The sequence below is a fragment of the Myripristis murdjan genome, chromosome 24, assembly GCF_902150065.1.
Source record: "Myripristis murdjan chromosome 24, fMyrMur1.1, whole genome shotgun sequence".
Lineage (NCBI taxonomy): Eukaryota > Metazoa > Chordata > Actinopteri > Holocentriformes > Holocentridae > Myripristis > Myripristis murdjan.
The window spans coordinates 18,230,973-18,248,524 of record NC_044003.1 but is presented as its reverse complement, the minus strand read 5'-3'; the positions used below and the strand labels follow the sequence as shown (position 1 = coordinate 18,248,524).

Below are 17,552 nucleotides of genomic sequence, written 5' to 3'. Positions count from 1 at the left end.
TCATTTATCCAGGTCATCGTTCTCTTTTATTTGGGCAAATTGAATCGTAGGCAACTGGACTTGTATTTGTCTTCTTAGGAAGACGTTTCGCCTCTTATCCAGGGGCTTCGTCAGTTTTCTTCGTCAGGGGCCACGTCTTCCTAAGACAAATACAAGTCCAGTTGCCTTTGTACATTAACATTATGCAAAACAAACCGGAAACAATACCATCAGTTGTTATGGTTAACTTGATGGAATAGCGGGACGAAGAGAAGACGGTGGAAGTGACGCAAACAGACCGGGGACGCTTCAACCAATGGTAGAGCGCAACGAAGGTTTAGCGGGGGATTTGGTCTTCGTGTTTAGAGGACCGGTTCGCGGGAAAGACGCTAAAAAAAGACCCGAGAAGATCTAAGTAGTATTCCAGTGTTATAAGAAAATAACACTTGTGATCGGGTTTTAACAGAGTGTGGAGATGCTGTTCCGCTCCATTGTAGACAGAGGGCTCGGTAGACGGAGGCAGAGTGGTGAGTAAGAAACCAAACAAAGGCGACTCTCGGTACTCGTCTCTGGCTAAATGTGTGTTCACACTCCAGCAACGCTAACTTTGTCTAGTTTAAGAGCAGCCTCCCTTCCTTGATTGTGTTTACAAGTGGAAAGCCACTGCATTTACACTAGTTTACACAATCTTGAATCGTTTTTGTTGCGTTGACAACATAATCTCACTTTCCAGAGTAGCCTAAATTTGCTAGCTCAGACAGCGTGGTGTGCCCTTGTAATGTGGTGAATTAATAGGGGGGAATGCATCAAGAGATAAGCTAGTGGAGGGCTATTCAGCTTAAGATCTGCATGAATTCATCTAACCTGTGACTTACTGAACTCACTCCTCTCTTCAGAGCCGTGCTTCAGATACCCTCTGGCCTCTCTGCTGGAGGGCTACCAGTGTGCCCGACATGATGAGCACATCTCCTTTGGAAACTTGGGCGACTCAGTGCCTCCATTCGGCCTGGCCTTCTCCTCTGGTAACCTATACATCTCACTTGATCATCACATGATGCACATCAAAACCAGGGTCTGCTATGTGTAATGGCACACGTCTAACTGCTGTGTCACTCTCCCCAGCACCAGGCCTGCACAGTGCCCTGGCAGTGGCCAACGAGGAAGGCATCGTCAGGCTCTACAACACAGAGAGCCGGGAGAACCCAGTGCTTAAAGGTATGTGTGTGGTGACTCCCTGTGTTCACACCTGTGCTGTCTGTCACTGGGAAATGTCAGTGCAATAAATCTCGGTGTGTGAACCTTTGCAGAATGGCTGGCTCACGAGAATGCTGTGTTTGACATAGCCTGGGTACCAGGGGAGGCCAGCTTGGTAAGTAACAACACTGATTCCTCTATCCACTGCTTGCAGCCTTCCTCATCATCAGTGTAATAGAGCTGGGACCATATGCTTATTCATTATGTATTGTGATTCTTAAGTATTGTGATTCTACAAGTATTGTAATTGAATATTATTTTTGTGATTTTTTTTTTTTGTTTTTACAGTGATGTCTCACTGTAATGACATGGCTATTTTCGGGGGCTAACATTACATGAATAAAATTGGGCTCATTGAATCCACAAGAGTCTCAGTTCCCCAGCCAAACCAAATGTATGCAACTCCAAGACTGTTTAGGCCCGAGTATGCAGAAATGCACAATTTTAGAATTGGCCAAAATAACACATTTGTACTGCATGTAAAAACCTGCATGGTTTGTGCTCCAAACTGCACGGGATTGACATAGGGTGGGCATGTCTGTGAAGGGGAGGCCTGTGGGTACCCAGAGAACACATTTTCATTCAGGTATCTGGAGGTCAGAGGTCAAGGGACCCTTTGAAAATGGCCATGCCAGTTTTTCCCTCACCACAATTTAGCCTAACTTAGGAGCAACACTTTGTCACTTTGGTTGATTGGTACTAACAGATTTCTTAGTTTGTCTAGTTTCATATATAATATCTTGTCTTTAAACTGATTCAGTGATTTAAAAAAAAATCATAAAAACAGAATTACAATAATAGCTGAATCTTATTTTTCCCCCACCCCCTATAATCTAGTGTGTTGGGGTGTAGCATGCATGTATTGATCTTCTAACATGCTTTCCCATGCTCATGTCTCTTGTATTTCCTCTTTTTTTGTTGCTTATAAACTCTGCTTTTAGATAAGTGCTATAGAAATAAATTCTTATTCTTATTCTGATTCTTATTGCTATGCCTATGTCTGGTCCTCAGGTCACTGCTTCAGGCGACCAGATGGCCAAGCTGTGGGATGTGAAATCAGGGGAGCTCCTAGGCAGCTTCAAAGGCCACCAGTGCAGCCTCAAGTCTGTTGCATTCACACAGCAGGAGAAAGGTACGCTACATATCAACCAAACATGCTGATGGCTGATTTTTGTTCCCCACTGTGCCTTGAAAGTCACAAGGTAACAGCGTTTCCATCGTGCTTTGCCTCAATAATCTGATGTGTTTCATATCAAAACAGGATGTGGGGGGTGAGACATGATGCAGGGAGTGACTGTGCAGTTTGAGGAAGTGTTCAAAAATGCATAGTACACAATTTCAAGCTGTCACAAATTGATTCCTCTAACTGAATACTTTCCTGCTAGCAAGACAAATCTATAGTGTTTGTAGGAAAGGAAATGTTTGGGGTTATTTGTCCTTTTTTTTTTTTTTTTTTTTTTAACTTGCACCATTTTGACACTCACATCTGACTTTATAGAATGAAATACAAACTCCACCAAAAACAAAGTAAAACTAGTGTGATTATGATATCAAAAATGTTTAAAATATATATATATTTCCCGGGTACAGTTATTGTCGAATAGGTCAGTGCCATGATAGTTTTTTCCTTTATGGCTTTACTTCTCACACAAAATGTTTGTCTTCTCTTCAACAGCTGTATTCTGTACCGGGGGCAGAGATGGCAACATTATGATCTGGGACACTAGGTGCAGCAAAAAAGGTACAAACTGAAGACTGCAGATGCAAAGTTATGATTTTTGTTTGTACTGATAATCATTCGGGGTTCCCTTGGGTCATGGAATTAATGGAAAGATGTGAAATATTTCAGACAGGGCCGGTCAAGGAATCAAATCAGTTCTTGGAATAAGTTGTGAAATGCCACGTAATATTTTCATCCCCAGTTTAAAAAAAATCTAGTTATTCACCAAGCGTAATTTTTAATATTTTCCTCTGTTTGTGTTATGTTCACTTCCTCTGCAGAATAAAATGGAATAATTTTAATGAGATGTGTATTTATAATTTTGGTAAAGGGAAAAATACCTGATGTTACATTTATGTAGGTCGTGGAAATTCAACATTTTAGTCACAGGAAGACATTGAAGAGGCAGGGTGTCTGACAGTGTTTGTTTTTCCTCTCAGATGGTTTCTACAGGCAGGTGAAACAGATCAGTGGCGCTCACAACAAAGCAGAAAGAAACACCCCTTCTAAAGTGAAGAAGAGACGGTCTTGCGCGCGCGGCATGGCTCCCTCTGTGGTGAGTTTTAAACTTCCTTTTAAAAGACTGGGCTGATGTAGAGGAAAGGATGATCTTTAAGCCTCACATCTTTCTCGCAGGATTCCCAGCAGAGCGTCACCGTGGTCCTGTTTCGGGATGAGCACACCCTCATCTCCTCTGGAGCTGTTGATGGGTAAGGAAGGCCACGTTTTCACAAGCGGTATGTAACACCGTAAGAAGCGTTAGACCTGTGTTTTTACATTTCCCTTTCTCCACTTGACCAGAATAATCAAGATGTGGGATCTGAGGAAAAACTACACTGCGCACCACCACGATCCCACTCCTCTCCAGACGTACCCGTACCCTGGTTCCAGCTCACGCAAACTAGGTTGGTCCTGTTCTCCTTTCTAGGAATGACATTTGTCTACAGCTGTGTGGTTATCCTCAAGTGTGCGCAACTTTGTTTTCTGCATGTGCTGCAGGTTATTCTGGCCTCGTCCTGGACTCCATGGGGTCGAACCTCCTGTGCAACTGCACTGATGACAACATCTACATGTTCAATGTCACTGGACTTAAAACGAGCCCAGGTAAGAAAAGGCTCCATTCAGATTAGTCCTAGATTCCAGTTTAACTCATTACTGCGGCTCATCACTAGATGGGGCTGCAAACTAATGTGCTTTGTTTGAACTGAAACTGGGAGCAGACAGGATAGCATTCTTTTAAACAGAAAATGTGAATATGCAAGGACTTGATATGCTTATATGAGCTCCCTTGTTAATGCAATCACACTTTTAATCAGTGGGTTCAATCCAGTGAAGTCTCATGTGGTTTCTTCAGCTGAAAGGTAGTCACACCATGCAAGCCAGGCAGCCATTTTGAAACACTGTTGCACACCAAGACACACACTGTAGGGAAAATTCCTCTGATTAGTGGCTTGGTTGGCCGACCATTGAGCATGTAGTTGCTTCCACATGATGGATGCGATTTAGCTGTTCTCTGCAAGCTGCAAAAACCATAACAAGTCATTTAGTCTCGTTCACTGTTAAAATCTTGTTTTTATTAAGCCAAGTGGAAAAAAATCTGACAGTGGGATAAAATAATCCTGTTTCCAAAGCAGCTTCACTTGTTTCAGGGATTTCTTTAGGATCAAGTATAAATATGTTGAAATAAGGCACAATAAGACACATTAGCCCACTAGTGTCAAGGAAATGACTCTTGTTTCAAGAAAAGTCTGGAAATAAGTTGATAAGCATTGGAAACACATGCGCTTGCCTCATCACAGTGGCTTTTTCCCCCCACTTGTTTTACAGTTTGTCCTCAAGACTGAATTACTTTTATGTATTTATTTATTTTTCAAAAGGCCAACTTAACTCATCATTTCTATACACCAGTACAGAGTGTGCAGTTATGTTTTTTTTTTTTTTTTGGGCATTAGCTGAAAAATATCAGCTGACTGATTAGTCCCCATGAATGAACAGGAACCAGACAGTGTTGAGTCTCCTCACTCATCATGTTACCAGCGGTCTGTTTCTCATCTCATTGAGGCCAGTTTGATCTTTTGTGTTTTTTCTGCCTTGTTTGCTTGCTGAATTGTGTCTTTGTCCAAGATCATCTTCACATTTTTGTTGTTTTCTTTTCTTCTTCAGTGGCTGTCTTCAGTGGCCATCTCAACTCCTCATTTTATGTGAAGTCCTCTATAAGCCCAGATGACCAGTTTTTGGCCAGTGGCTCAAGTGACCATCACACATACATCTGGAAGGTTGGAGGCTTTGATTGCGCTATCATATTATCTTTATTATGAAATTAAAAAAAATGTTATTGGTGCAGAGCACATTTTAATTACCTTTTCCCACCATTTCAGATCTCTGATCCTGAAAGTCCTCCCATGATGCTCCAAGGCCACAGTCAGGAAGTGACATCAGTTGCATGGTGCCCCACAGATTTCACCAAGGTAAACCGGGAGCTTCACCAGTTACTTACTGGACTGTGTAAATGTTGATGTGGACTCATAAACTCCTAGACTACATAGACACTACATAGACTTTTTTTGTGCCATCTCCTTTTGGTCTCCTTGGTGCAGAACCTCTGTTGGATAATGAAAGTTTTTCTGTGTTTCTCTGCAATGAAGCCAGAGAGTGTAAATAGGCCAGGAAGATGGATTTAGGCTCTGTATAATCTCCACTGTTCTCTTGGCAGATTGCCTCCTGTTCTGATGACAACACGATACGGATCTGGAGACTTGACCGGGGAATGGATGGAGCAAAATCCTCAGTGGGAGAGGCAAATCTTGTGGGTTGGGCTCGTCCAAAGGCTGTTTCAAGGAGGGCCAGTCCAAGTAAGCACCTACTCACCCAAGTTCACTTTCATATTGTAGTTGGCTTTAAAGAGCAGTTCATCCAAAATACAGAAGGGTTTTCCCGCTTACCCTAACTGCAGTGTTTCCATCGAGATAGTTTGTGTGTGATTTGATGAGGTTTCCATTTTGCATCAGTCTTCCGTGTCTCCCTGTGCCTTAATACAGTGGAACCAAATGGGTTCCTGTCTGTGGAGCTCAAACTGTCAAAAATTTACATGTGAAAAACGCAACATCAATAGCTCTTTGGAGAAACAATGGCACAGATACCGGGTATAATCCACAGCCCTTGGAACCAATGTTTAGTTGAGAACTATTTCCACTGGCAAACTATCTGTCAGCCAGTGAAAATTGGGGGTGGTTAGATACTATTTGCAAAATAGTTCAGATTAAAAAAAAAAGGTCCAAAAATAATAATAAAAAAAAAAATAGTCTCAAATAAAGCTCTCTACCCCTTATGGCTGTTTATTATGTCAGGTATCAGAGTTATTGTTTTTGTAAAGAGATATTGTTGAGTTTTTTTTTTGTTTGCTTGTTTTGTTTTGTTTTGTTTGTTTTTTTAAACCAATTTTATATTGAAATTGGGGAATTCAAATGCAAGTTATGGCTGACCGTTCTGCCAAAATTATAACCTAAGGCATCTTATGTTATCTTGCAGGGAAAACCTTTCTACTACCTAGTAAAAAAAAAAAAAAAAAAAAAAAAAAAAATCTTTACCTTTGAATTCAAAACATATCAGAATCAATCTCATGAAATTCTGTCATTCAAAGTATTTGTAGTTTCATCTGAATTTCAGGCTGCTTTGAGGGTGGCCAGTTGCTTACATGGTTCTGTCTTTAAGGGCCTCCATCCCGAGCTGAAAGCACTCCTGCCAAGAACCAGAGGACAGAGAGTCTGGGCAGTCTGGCTTCACCCCAGCTCGCTGCCTGTGCCCCCAGTGGAGCTGCCCTGCCTCTGCCCTCCAGCACCTCCTCGCCCATCCAGGTTCAGGACGCCAAGCCCAGCACCCATCACCAGAGAACCCCATCTTCCATCAAACACTGGTTTTCCCCCAACCGTGGGTCCCCCTCTGGTCAGGTCAGCCCTCCACTCCGTAAGGTGCTGAGCCCATGTCCCCAAAGCCCAGCGAGCAGCACCCCTCCCTCAGAGCGACGGGCGAAGCGCAGGCTGGAGACGGGTGACACTTCGTCTGGGCGCTGCGGGGATTCAGAGCAGTGCGACTGTGTTACGGCACTCTACCCCGATGCCAAGAGGAGCCGACGCCTGCCAGATGTCTGCTGCCCTGCCCAGGACCAGCAAAGCAGGGCAGAGAGGTCCAAGGAGACCCGCACACAATCAGACTTGCACACAGAGGACAGCAAACAAGCCTCGCCAAGTCGGGCTGGCAAGGAGAACTGCTCTCCTGGAGCAGTGGACTGGTTATCAGTGATGGGACAAAGGATGAAGAAAGGCCAGGGAAGCATGAGCAGTCCCAGAAACCCCAGCGCCTTCAAGAAACAAGAAAGCAGGACACCAACTTCAGCCTCGGTAAGCAAAAACATGCCGGGGTGAACTGACGTCACCATATTATTTTCTTTTTAACGAGTTTTTTCAAACATTTCTCACTGGTTATAATCTCTATATCATGCATAATTCACTGTTTCCTGTAGAATTTCATTCTCAGGGGAAAAAAATGGAAAGGGTTAACAGTTGTCAAAGGCACAGTGACCCACTCCAACTGTTCCACTGCAGGGGAATCTGATTTTTAGAGACTTCACAAATATTTATTGCCTTGGTTGTCTTGACGGCATGTCTTGAATCGTTGTGTCCCTTACTTTTGGTTGCTTGTAATGTTGCCATTCTAGAAATTCAAGCTTTGTCTTCTGTATACTTATACAGGTGTGGACTTTTTTGTTATGCTGTTGTGTCTAAGATCTCTAGTGTTTCAACTTACTCTTTTCTATTCTTGTATTTCAGACCATCCGCTCACCACAAAATATGAAGAAAATCTCCTCCTATTTTCCAAGAAGGACTCTGGAATGACCGACTTGAATGAATCATTCATTCTTGGGCTTCCTCTATTTAAATGGATATATTTTTATTTGGGGCATTTTAAACAGGGACTATTGACAGTAAGCCTCATCAGAACATTGATCTGTGCCCTGGGGACATGACCATATGAAATGGGACTGCATATTACACGACCAAATAATCATTCCTAGAATTTGATACTGCAGTTTCCACATCACAAGAGGCTATTTTTTTCTTTTCTTTTCTTTTTAATTGGATCAGATGTTACAGTGGCTTCCCAAACAATTATCTGGTAAGCCTGTAATTATCTGATGTCGCAAGCCTGCAAATCAAGTTATGTCTTACAGTAAATCTTTCATTTTACTCAAACCAAACAACTTGCATGCAGGGATATTTCCTATTTTTTTTTTTTTAATCCACATGTTGGAGCTCTATTATGAGCTTCCCTTTGTCTTAAAACATTGTGGCCTAAGATCAGCTCATATCCCAACAGTTTGGAGAGAGAAATCAATTCTGACTACATTTGTTTTGCTGTGGGTTTTTCATACATGGATTTTGTGATTCCTGTCAATGAGGCTTTATTATAAAGTTCTGAAAAATGTTATTTCTGTAGAGCAAATGTGAAAGTTGTTAATAATTATTATATGTACAAAATAACCAATGATTGTTGCTTGGTCTATTTGTATTTCCTTGACACAAATGTGCTGTTCAAATTTTTATTAAACTCAAACAAGTTTTCAACTTGTTAGTGTCATCTTATCTCAGTTTGACCACTGTCTCTCTGTCTTTTTTTTTTTCTCTTTGTCTCTCTCGACTGCAAAAGTGCTTTATTGGCATGACATTGGCATTTGTATTGCCAAAGCAGACATCACATATGGGGCAAGAAATTATATTACATATTAATATCCAAAATCATAGCATGTGTTATTAAAACAACAATAACAAAAACTGATAGTGTATGTAGTTACAATGTATGTAATGTAATCAAACATGCACACGTACAGGACAAGAAATCAGTACATATACTCAATAGATAAATACCTGTGTACTTTGGCACATAAAAGAAATCAGTACACATCAAATATACAAAACATCCATATACAGAGGCATATGTACACAGAATCTAGCATCGCATACACAGGTAGATAAAATAGACAATGTGTGCAGTTACAGTCACATGTAATCTCTCAAGTGGATACACGAAAAGCAGATGTATTTGTAAGAGCAATGCAATCAACTTTTTGACAAAGTAAGTAGTGAAAGGAATTAGTGCTCCTGGGGAATAATATATGGGATATTAAGTTGTCCTTTTGAACTTCCGAAAAAAAGGAGTCCAACATGTCACAACATTTGCAGCAGACTTGGATGTTTCGGGTGATGTAGGCCAATAACTTTCTCCGGTCATAAGCAGCTCTTCGGTCAGTCCGCTGTTCCGCACTGTTCAGCGTCACTTATTTGTTTTCACATGTCACATGTTCAGGATGCGCGTGTAGCGCGATGTCATTGGTCGAAAAAGTTTCCAGGTTTACAAGTCCTTGTTGCTGATTGGCCACTGCGGGTGTCAGTCAATGACGAACGCCTGTCAGGCTCTGCAGTCCACCAAACAACACTCCAGTGAGCCAGACATCGACGGAATGGCAGTACTGGAAGTGTCTTATGGCCACCCACTCAGCACGACTTCTAGTAATTTGCTCTATTTAAACCCTCTTTCCTTTTCCAGTGGGGAAGACGAGATTGCTGTCGTGCATTTGAGGACGAACCGAGACAAACGCACGCTAGTGTAGATGTTGTGAACTTTAAGCGCTAGCGTAAATAAATGAGACTCGCCCGTCGACCAAAAAATCAACTTCATCACTCGCGGACAGTTCTTCAGAAAATATTCTCAACGGAAGTCAAACTGCGATAAAAACCTGTGTTCGAAGACTCGGACGTGACGTTTTTCCCCTCGAAGAACTGAGTAAATATTTTGGGAACATCTCTCTTTGTCAACTTTTCGCCCCGTACTCCTCGGTGCAAACTGTGTCGTTGAGGCTTAAGGTTACTCAAACGCTTATTTTAGCAAGCTAACGTTAGCTAGGTGCGTTAGCCACCAGCCGTTTGGTACAGTAAGTTGTGAACTGTCAAGACTTAAGTAAGCTGCTAACTTTTTTGACCATGCATTCAATACGTTTTTCAAACAGGATAAAGGTGGAAAAAACATCAGAAAATTAGTCTTTTCGTTTGACTTGCTAGTTAGTAACATCGTAGACACTTTGCGGGCAATGTCATGAATGATAGTCTGGCATTTTGAGCCGTGTTTTGTTAATTGCTGTCTGTCAGAAAACAGACGGCCTCAATGATGCAGGCTTTGGAAACAGTCTAACTTCATTGTAATCCCGGCCGACCATGTTGGATCATACAGAATAACACATGACTCAGGAAAGAAGACGAACTTCGAGGCGTGCAGTTTTTGCTCCTTTTTTTGTGCTGATGTGAAGAAACCTTACGTTTTATTTAGGGCATACAGCAGTTTTGTCAGAAGTCTTTTACCAGCTCATCCATCAAAATGTCGGCCATCTCTGCATCCGAGAAAGTGGACGGTTTTACGAGAAAATCCATGAGGAAGGCCCAGAAACAGAAAAAATCCCAAGGGTCCTCCCAATTCCGAACTCAGAGCTCTTTGGTTGAGCTCTCACCGCTGCCGCAGCTCAAAGGTAAAATACGGGGATGAAAGGGTGCAATGCTGTGTGTTGTTCACCACTAGAGCCCTAGAAATTACACGCAGTATACACTATCAGAATTGCTGTAGACACGAATGAAATGACACCTAACATTTTGGCCCCACTGGTAACAGTGGTTTGTGGGTACTTTTGTTGGAGTGTTTCAGCCTACAAGATTAAAACTGCTATAGGGTTGTCCCTTACGCATTTAAAATGGCCACACGGGACATATATAGCTCTCACTGAGTGCAAAGTAAACCAGAATACAGTTTATTTATATTGATTTGTTGTCATAGCTCTTGATGTGTATGGTAGTCTAGGCCTAGGTACTCTACAGGCCTGTGTGGCAGACTGTACCTTCCTGAATCACTATTAAAAGCTGTTAAACTTCAAAAAAAAAAAAAAAAAAAAAAAAAAACATTAATCAGAAGGGTTTTGCTGTCATGCATCCTCTATTTCTGCACTCTCCTGTTTCACATTCATACAGCTACACAGCCTATCTGTACTGACAGTTGTCAAGTGCAGTTTTCAGCTTTCTCTGTACAAGAAACTTCACTGATTGACTCTTTACTGACTTTTTACTCTCAGTTTGAGGGAGGGGACATTGTTATGCCTTTACCCCACCCATGTCTTCCAAACCAGTCAGAGAATTTGAACTGGGGACCTTCTGGTAAACCTAATATTTAATCTCTTTGTGCTGGGCCACTGCTTTCACAATGCTCTGCTCTGCAACTCTTTAAAAGCTCGAGAGATAGGTTGACAGTACCATACCTTAAATTTTTTTTTTTTTTTAATTTATTGATAGTTGGAACGGAAAGCTAAATGCTTGTTTCAGTACATCGTTCCACCCAAAATATAGTTACTGGACTACTGCTTCCTACAGTTATCAATGCCTGTCTCTTATATGTACAATAAATACTACAATAAATACTGACAGTTCAAAATATATGATATTACAAGTAATGTAAGGGTTTGGTATTGTAATACTACGGGTGGCTTGCATTAGCTCAAAAAAGGCTGAAATGTAGACTTACTGATGTGTTGTACTGTAGTTTGGGAGTTGACAATGTTGTCAGCAAGTCTACTTGTTTTGTGGTTTGCTGCGGTTTACATATTTCTTACTGACTTGCACAAGTACTCTAAAACAGCTTTCCTCAGTAACCTCTGTACTTTATAAGGTCAAAAGATGGACCAATGTGTGATACATTTCAACCAGGGCTCACCTGTTCCTTGAGGTAATAGGCATAGCTTTCCTTAGATTGTTCCTCTGTGCAGCCTGGTGCAGACAACTGCTTAAAAAATAACACATGAGGAAAGCAAAATACAGTGTGCTACTCTGCTAAAGCCATGTCTCCAGAATAATACCCAGTGTTGACGAAGCTTAATAACTGAAATATTCCAATACATTGTGATATTATTATTTTTTTTTTTCCAGATTAACTTAATCCTGTTATCAGTATTAGTAAACCTGGCACTGTTTCCCACAGGTTGTTCATTTACTTTGCAGTGCTGAAGGGAGTGATTGTTGACAGCTTGATATTGACATTTTATTTAGTTGGCTAGGTCACTCATTATTTCAAGATCCGAAATCTCTCAGTTTGTTTCAGTGAAACACACCGTAACACAGGGTGTTAGGGGGTGTGAGAGGGTAACAGTTAAATGTCTTTCTGGACATCTAAGCATCTATAATGAACTATTTCTAATGTTCCAGTGTGTGAAACGGTGCCATCACCAAGTGTTTCTGTTATTCCCTCAGACAGATTCCCTGAGTCCATCTTCTCCATCTGTCGCTGTCCCATTGAGCATAGGCTTTTGGGTGATGGCTCAGCTATTTTGCTGGTACCTTTTTAATTGCAAATTCAGCAGATTGGCTCTTCAGATTAGATGGTTCTCGTTTTCATTTGTTATAAATCTAAAATGGGCCCAAATTGGTGGTGTTACCCTTGGTTTTCTTGCAAGATCCATCTTGTCAGTATCACTCAGTGAGAGAATCAGAGGATCAGAGGTTGCTGATAGTTTAGATTTTGATGCTGAGTTTCCTGTCAGTCAAACTGGCTACAGTACCTGTCTCACAGAGACTTTTTTGTTTTATAAGGGAAAATGAAATATGGCATTATGTGATGCCATTAGTGATGCCAGGTTAGCAACTCACATGATAAAATGTGTTTTTCATTGTCAGATCTGTGTGATTGCAATTAAATTTGTATGCGCTTACCAAGTAGACATGCCATGACAAGTTATCTTGTGAATGTGTTTGCACAACAAGCAGAAGGCGCAGCGCTGTCCATGGAAAGGCTTGTCTGGTCAAGTTCCTGCAACCCTTCACCCTTCGCTACTTCTCATCATATTATGAACATAACATCATTTGACTGAATTACTTTCACCAGGGGCTGCTATATATTTTATAAGGATTGTGGAAACATTAAAGGAATCTTCCAATGTTTTGGGTAAAAATACCCTTTTTACTACTTACCCAGATTGACAGAAGATGTTTAATACCAGTTTCAACTCTGTACATCCAGTGTTCTGGACTGAAAGCCTATGAGAGTCATTAGCCTAGCTCCATCAAAGTCAAAAAATAAACCTTACAGTAACTCTGAAGCTGTATTATTTGTACAACATATCGTGTGTGTGAGATACATGTCTTGGATTTTTGAAAAATCAGTCAAGTTGATTTTTTTTCTGGATCTACCTATACCTTCAGAGGCACGCAGATACTGCGATAGACAGAATGATAGGCTAAATGTATTAAATGGTCACAGTTCTACCATCTAACTTCTCCTAAAATGACTCATTTAAAAAAATCTTTTTTTTAAATTATTGATTCACTTATTCAAATCTGATGTTCAGATTCACAATAAAGGGTAACACACCTAAAAATTTATTATTGCAATAACAAAATTTGCTACTCTCTTTGGTAGTATTCTGTTACAATTGAAAGGTGTCATCAGATCACTTGTTGGATTCTTAACCTCGTGAGGTGTAGTGCTTTAGAGTTACAAACAACGACATAACTCTGTTTCTTGATGAATTCGGGTTAAATGTGAATGGTGAAAAACATATTAAATCCAGGCAGTTACCAACACATTACTGTCGGAAGGGTATATGAAAAATCGACTCAATATGGCTGGAACTGAGTAGTTATTAGGACGTTCCTGTTCACTTCTTTCATGCTATTGTGGCTGTACGACTCAATTACCTTGCCCCTGCTAATTTACTGAGTTTCCTCTTTGCCTAACACATCAATGAAGTTTATTAACAGTATCACAGAAATTCAGTTTCATGCGGTAGTCTAGTACAACAATGGAAAATTAATGAGGATTTTCTGCATTCTCCATTGCTAACTTGAATAGGGCCTGTTTTCTCACAAGACATCCTTTTCAGCAGGGACATTACACATTAACAGATAAGCTTAGGCATAATTGTCACAAACAAGTGCAGTGGTTGTTGGGTATTTGAGGAACAATAGCATTGGCATGAGTCACGACACTTGTTCAAATTCCTCTGTAAACACTGAAATAGGACTTCGGGCATGTCTAATAGTAGCTTGGTGTGGTTTTAGAAACATACTCCAAATGCCAACATTAGAAGACCGGTATGTTTGTATTACCTAGTTGTGTGAGATTTTATAGTTAAGTGTCTTGGAGGGCCAGCAGTATTACAGTTCTGTTCTGGGGCTCAGGAGAAATTAAAGACAGCTGTAAAGCAGCACATATGACTGTTAGGGATAGATCTGCAAGGCTTTTAAACTCTTTTCAGGCAATGTCAGTCTTTCGCTCTATTTACATCTTGACTACGGCTGACATGCCTGTTAAGATTTATTTTCCAAAGCAATTTGTGAACATCTGTTTTTGCATATTAAATCGAACTCCTGCCCAGTTAAAGAATACATATGTTATTCACATTTAACTTAGCAGTGCTTCCCTTTCAGTGTTAATATTTGGTTGGCCTGCCCTGGTAAATTAACAGCCTGCTGAGAATTTTTTTTATTGATTTATGTAATGTGCTGTGATGCATCTTCTAAACAATGGAAGTTTCAAACAGTCAATATGTACAACTACATAGGTCTGAAATCATGTTAGTAAGCCACAATGACTATAACTTGTTACACCCTTGATGCAGTGCAGCTGCACCCTATCAAATTGACACAATGTGAGTAATAGATCTAGTCATACTTTAGCCACCTCATTCGATTTAGTCTTGTTAGGTTGACTGATTTTATTAGTCTGCTCAGTGTCATTTAAATTTCATTTAAATTTTGACATAATTCAGTCAACCTGTTTATTGACCTAATGCTTTGTTGCTTCTTGTGTTGCACATGATGAGCATACAAAAGACAGTCATTAGGAAAGCAAATTTGGCCAGTGACATTCTCTTTCGTTATGTTGTCAAAGTATTTAGTGTTATTGTTATTTCATTGTGTTTTCACTAGAACAGGTTGCCTTTGATTTTTAAAGAATTATGCAAAAAAAGTGGAAGAAACAACGAAAAAAACGCCTAAAAACTCGTCAACATCCTGGAGGGACTGGTAGATAATAAAGGTATCATAATAATCAGATAATTTTGCAGTGCCAGCTTACACTAGATTGAAAAACTAAAACTCTTGAAAATATGAGTTCCACCGCAGAATCCACCCAGAAAGGGTTGGTTGTAGCACATAATTGCAGTAATGCTCAAATCTGGCTGTGGTTACACTAAAGCAAACGTGCTGCTAACTTTTAAAATTCCCAGGAGCCAAATTGACCCAGAGCAGCGGGGGGTGTCACTAAGGGGGTGGAGTCAATGACTCTTGGCTTTTTACTGTGTGAGATGAGAACCCTTCGGTGGTGGTGGGGACTCATCTCTGCTCTGGAAAAGACATAGACATGTTCTGAGTTATCTTTTGGTGCAATGAAGACACACTAACAAATTAATCCAACATATTCAACTAAACAACAAAAATGCATGTTCTGTCAGATAGACTGTGGCTAAGGTGGGCCCCTTCTTAAATGGAAGAGTTCAGTGGACCAAGGGCAACCGTGTTTTCTGCCCCAGCTTGCTCCGCTACAGGTGTCAGTTTATATTCAAGGAGAAACGAGTGCAAATCCACAATAGCTGCAACCACTTAAGTGCATTCATACAAAGTGAGCTATAGAGCTGCTGGTTGCAGCTCTATTGCTGCGCCCTATGTACATTCATGGTCTACATATAACAAGAAACGCTGCTGGTTGGTGGAAATCTCTGCTGTCCTCAGTCTGCCACGACCTGGGCTGGATAAGCAGCAAATAAAGGATGGATGTACTCACTAAATGAAATGTCAGTAACAAGTCATCAGTAACTCTGAGGTTGAATCTGTGTCATGCTCTCTAAACAGGTAAGTGGTGAGCCAAGACTGTTACATGTGATGTTAAATATATTGTTGGTGCTCTGGGAGAGCATGATTGGGAGACTGGGTTCTACTGTTTGCAGAACAGTAAATGCACCCTTATTCTTAAGAAACATTTTTGGTTCAACTCAAATGTGTGAGTCATCTCAAGTGGGATGAACTCTAGTCTCTTGTTTCAGGCAGTGGGACACAGTTGTGAATGATTGCCAGAGAGAGTTACGGAGAGGCCCAGATCAGCTGTCCTGATTAGGGCACACCTTTTTTGGAGCCAGGCACTCTTTGTTTGTCTCTAGGGGACACAGTAGTGAATATTCACTGTACTGACAGGTGTACTAAACTTGGTTAACATAGCCGGCTAACAAGGGATAACAAGGGATGCCCCTTGTTAACCTTGTTGTGAAAATTTACAGAGTCAGAGTTGTTATAGCACCAGTATTTTGACCAATTTTGACACCAACACTTTAATATTTATTTTTATTTTATTTTATTTTATTTATTTTTTAAATCACTTCTACTACCTTGCAGCAAACAAGACAAACTGTCATCACTGCCACACCTTATCAGTCACTGTTATGGACTTATCTGTTTGACCTGGACTACACTTGACCTAAACATCTTGGAATAGTAACCTCTGCACAGACGTTGATTTGTTGGCTGAGTTACTGTTTTTGTCTGCTCTGTAAGCAAAGTAGTTATATATTTAGCTTCTGGCACCAGTTTTTTTCCATCCTGAAGTTATTTCAAGATGTTTTAGACTATTTTATTATGTTGCTGTGGTTTCAGCTGTTTATCTCAGTTGAACTTTGTGCTGAGAGGTGCAGTCCACTGCTGTTGTCCTTTAACTGTAATTCATTGTTCATAGATGGTGAACAGATGTTGATTATAATTATTTGTCAGTATTACTCAATCTGTGCTATGGTGCGTTCCCTCTCACAGAATCTAGATGTTTAAATACTTCATATGTGTTTTCTCGGAGGAATGCCCCACTACTTACTGTGCAGTAAAAAATGGCAGATCAATGACAGGACAGAGCACCTGCCTATTAATGAGATAGGTGTACATTAAGGTCCAAACCCCAGAATCTCAGCAGGATCACTTAGAATTTTAGCTTTCTCAGATTATATTGACTATTGATGATATAAGGTCACACTGTTGAACAAGTCATTGTTAGCCATTGCTGAGCTTATACATGAGCCTGTTGCTACAGTTACAGTGCCTGCACAGGTTAAGGACTCTGTTGAAGCTGTTGACATACAGATATGATGTGGTGCATCCCTGTTGCCATGAAATAACCAATTAACAGAAGTTGTCTTTAGCTTGCCACATACCCCTTTGTCTCAAGATACTCAGTATCTTGTTTTTAATATAAAAGAAGAAATGATGATATCACAGTCTCATACATAGAGTTTATATGGGTGGTCCACCCAAATTGTTTTTTTCTTGCAAATGTTAAAACAAGGGAGGGAAAAGCAAGTTGTGCAGATAATAAAACCTGTGAGTAAACACTAAAATAAGGTGCAGAACAGACTTAGTTATATATTCTTTAAAATATTTTCAATAGAAAAATAAATAAATAAACCTTGTAACTAGAGTGACTATGTTAGGAACAGAATTCTCTGCACAGGTAATAATATCCAGTATGCATCAGGTCCTAA

General features: G+C 40.5%; 2 protein-coding genes across 2 annotated transcripts in view; both read left to right on the top strand.

Moving 5' to 3' along the window:
- Window positions 1-283: 283 nt before the first annotated feature.
- Window positions 284-8,586, top strand: dtl (denticleless E3 ubiquitin protein ligase homolog (Drosophila)). The gene is made up of 15 exons (XM_030047228.1): window positions 284-506; window positions 876-1,001; window positions 1,102-1,194; window positions 1,287-1,348; window positions 2,245-2,365; window positions 2,909-2,974; window positions 3,394-3,509; window positions 3,590-3,663; window positions 3,755-3,858; window positions 3,953-4,057; window positions 5,117-5,229; window positions 5,332-5,421; window positions 5,667-5,805; window positions 6,665-7,350; window positions 7,780-8,586. The coding sequence occupies exons 1-15, from the start codon at window positions 455-457 to the stop codon at window positions 7,843-7,845; spliced, it is 2,013 nt and encodes a 670-aa protein (XP_029903088.1). The 5' UTR covers window positions 284-454; the 3' UTR covers window positions 7,846-8,586.
- An 846-nt stretch (window positions 8,587-9,432) lies between these two features.
- The window catches only part of ppp2r5a (protein phosphatase 2, regulatory subunit B', alpha isoform), a 57,343-nt gene continuing 49,223 nt past the window's right edge, over window positions 9,433-17,552 (top strand). Inside the window, exon 1 of the mRNA XM_030046741.1 lies at window positions 9,433-10,526. Within this exon, the coding sequence (XP_029902601.1) occupies window positions 10,379-10,526 (148 nt within the window). The 5' untranslated portion in view covers window positions 9,433-10,378. The remainder of the gene's footprint in view (window positions 10,527-17,552) is intronic.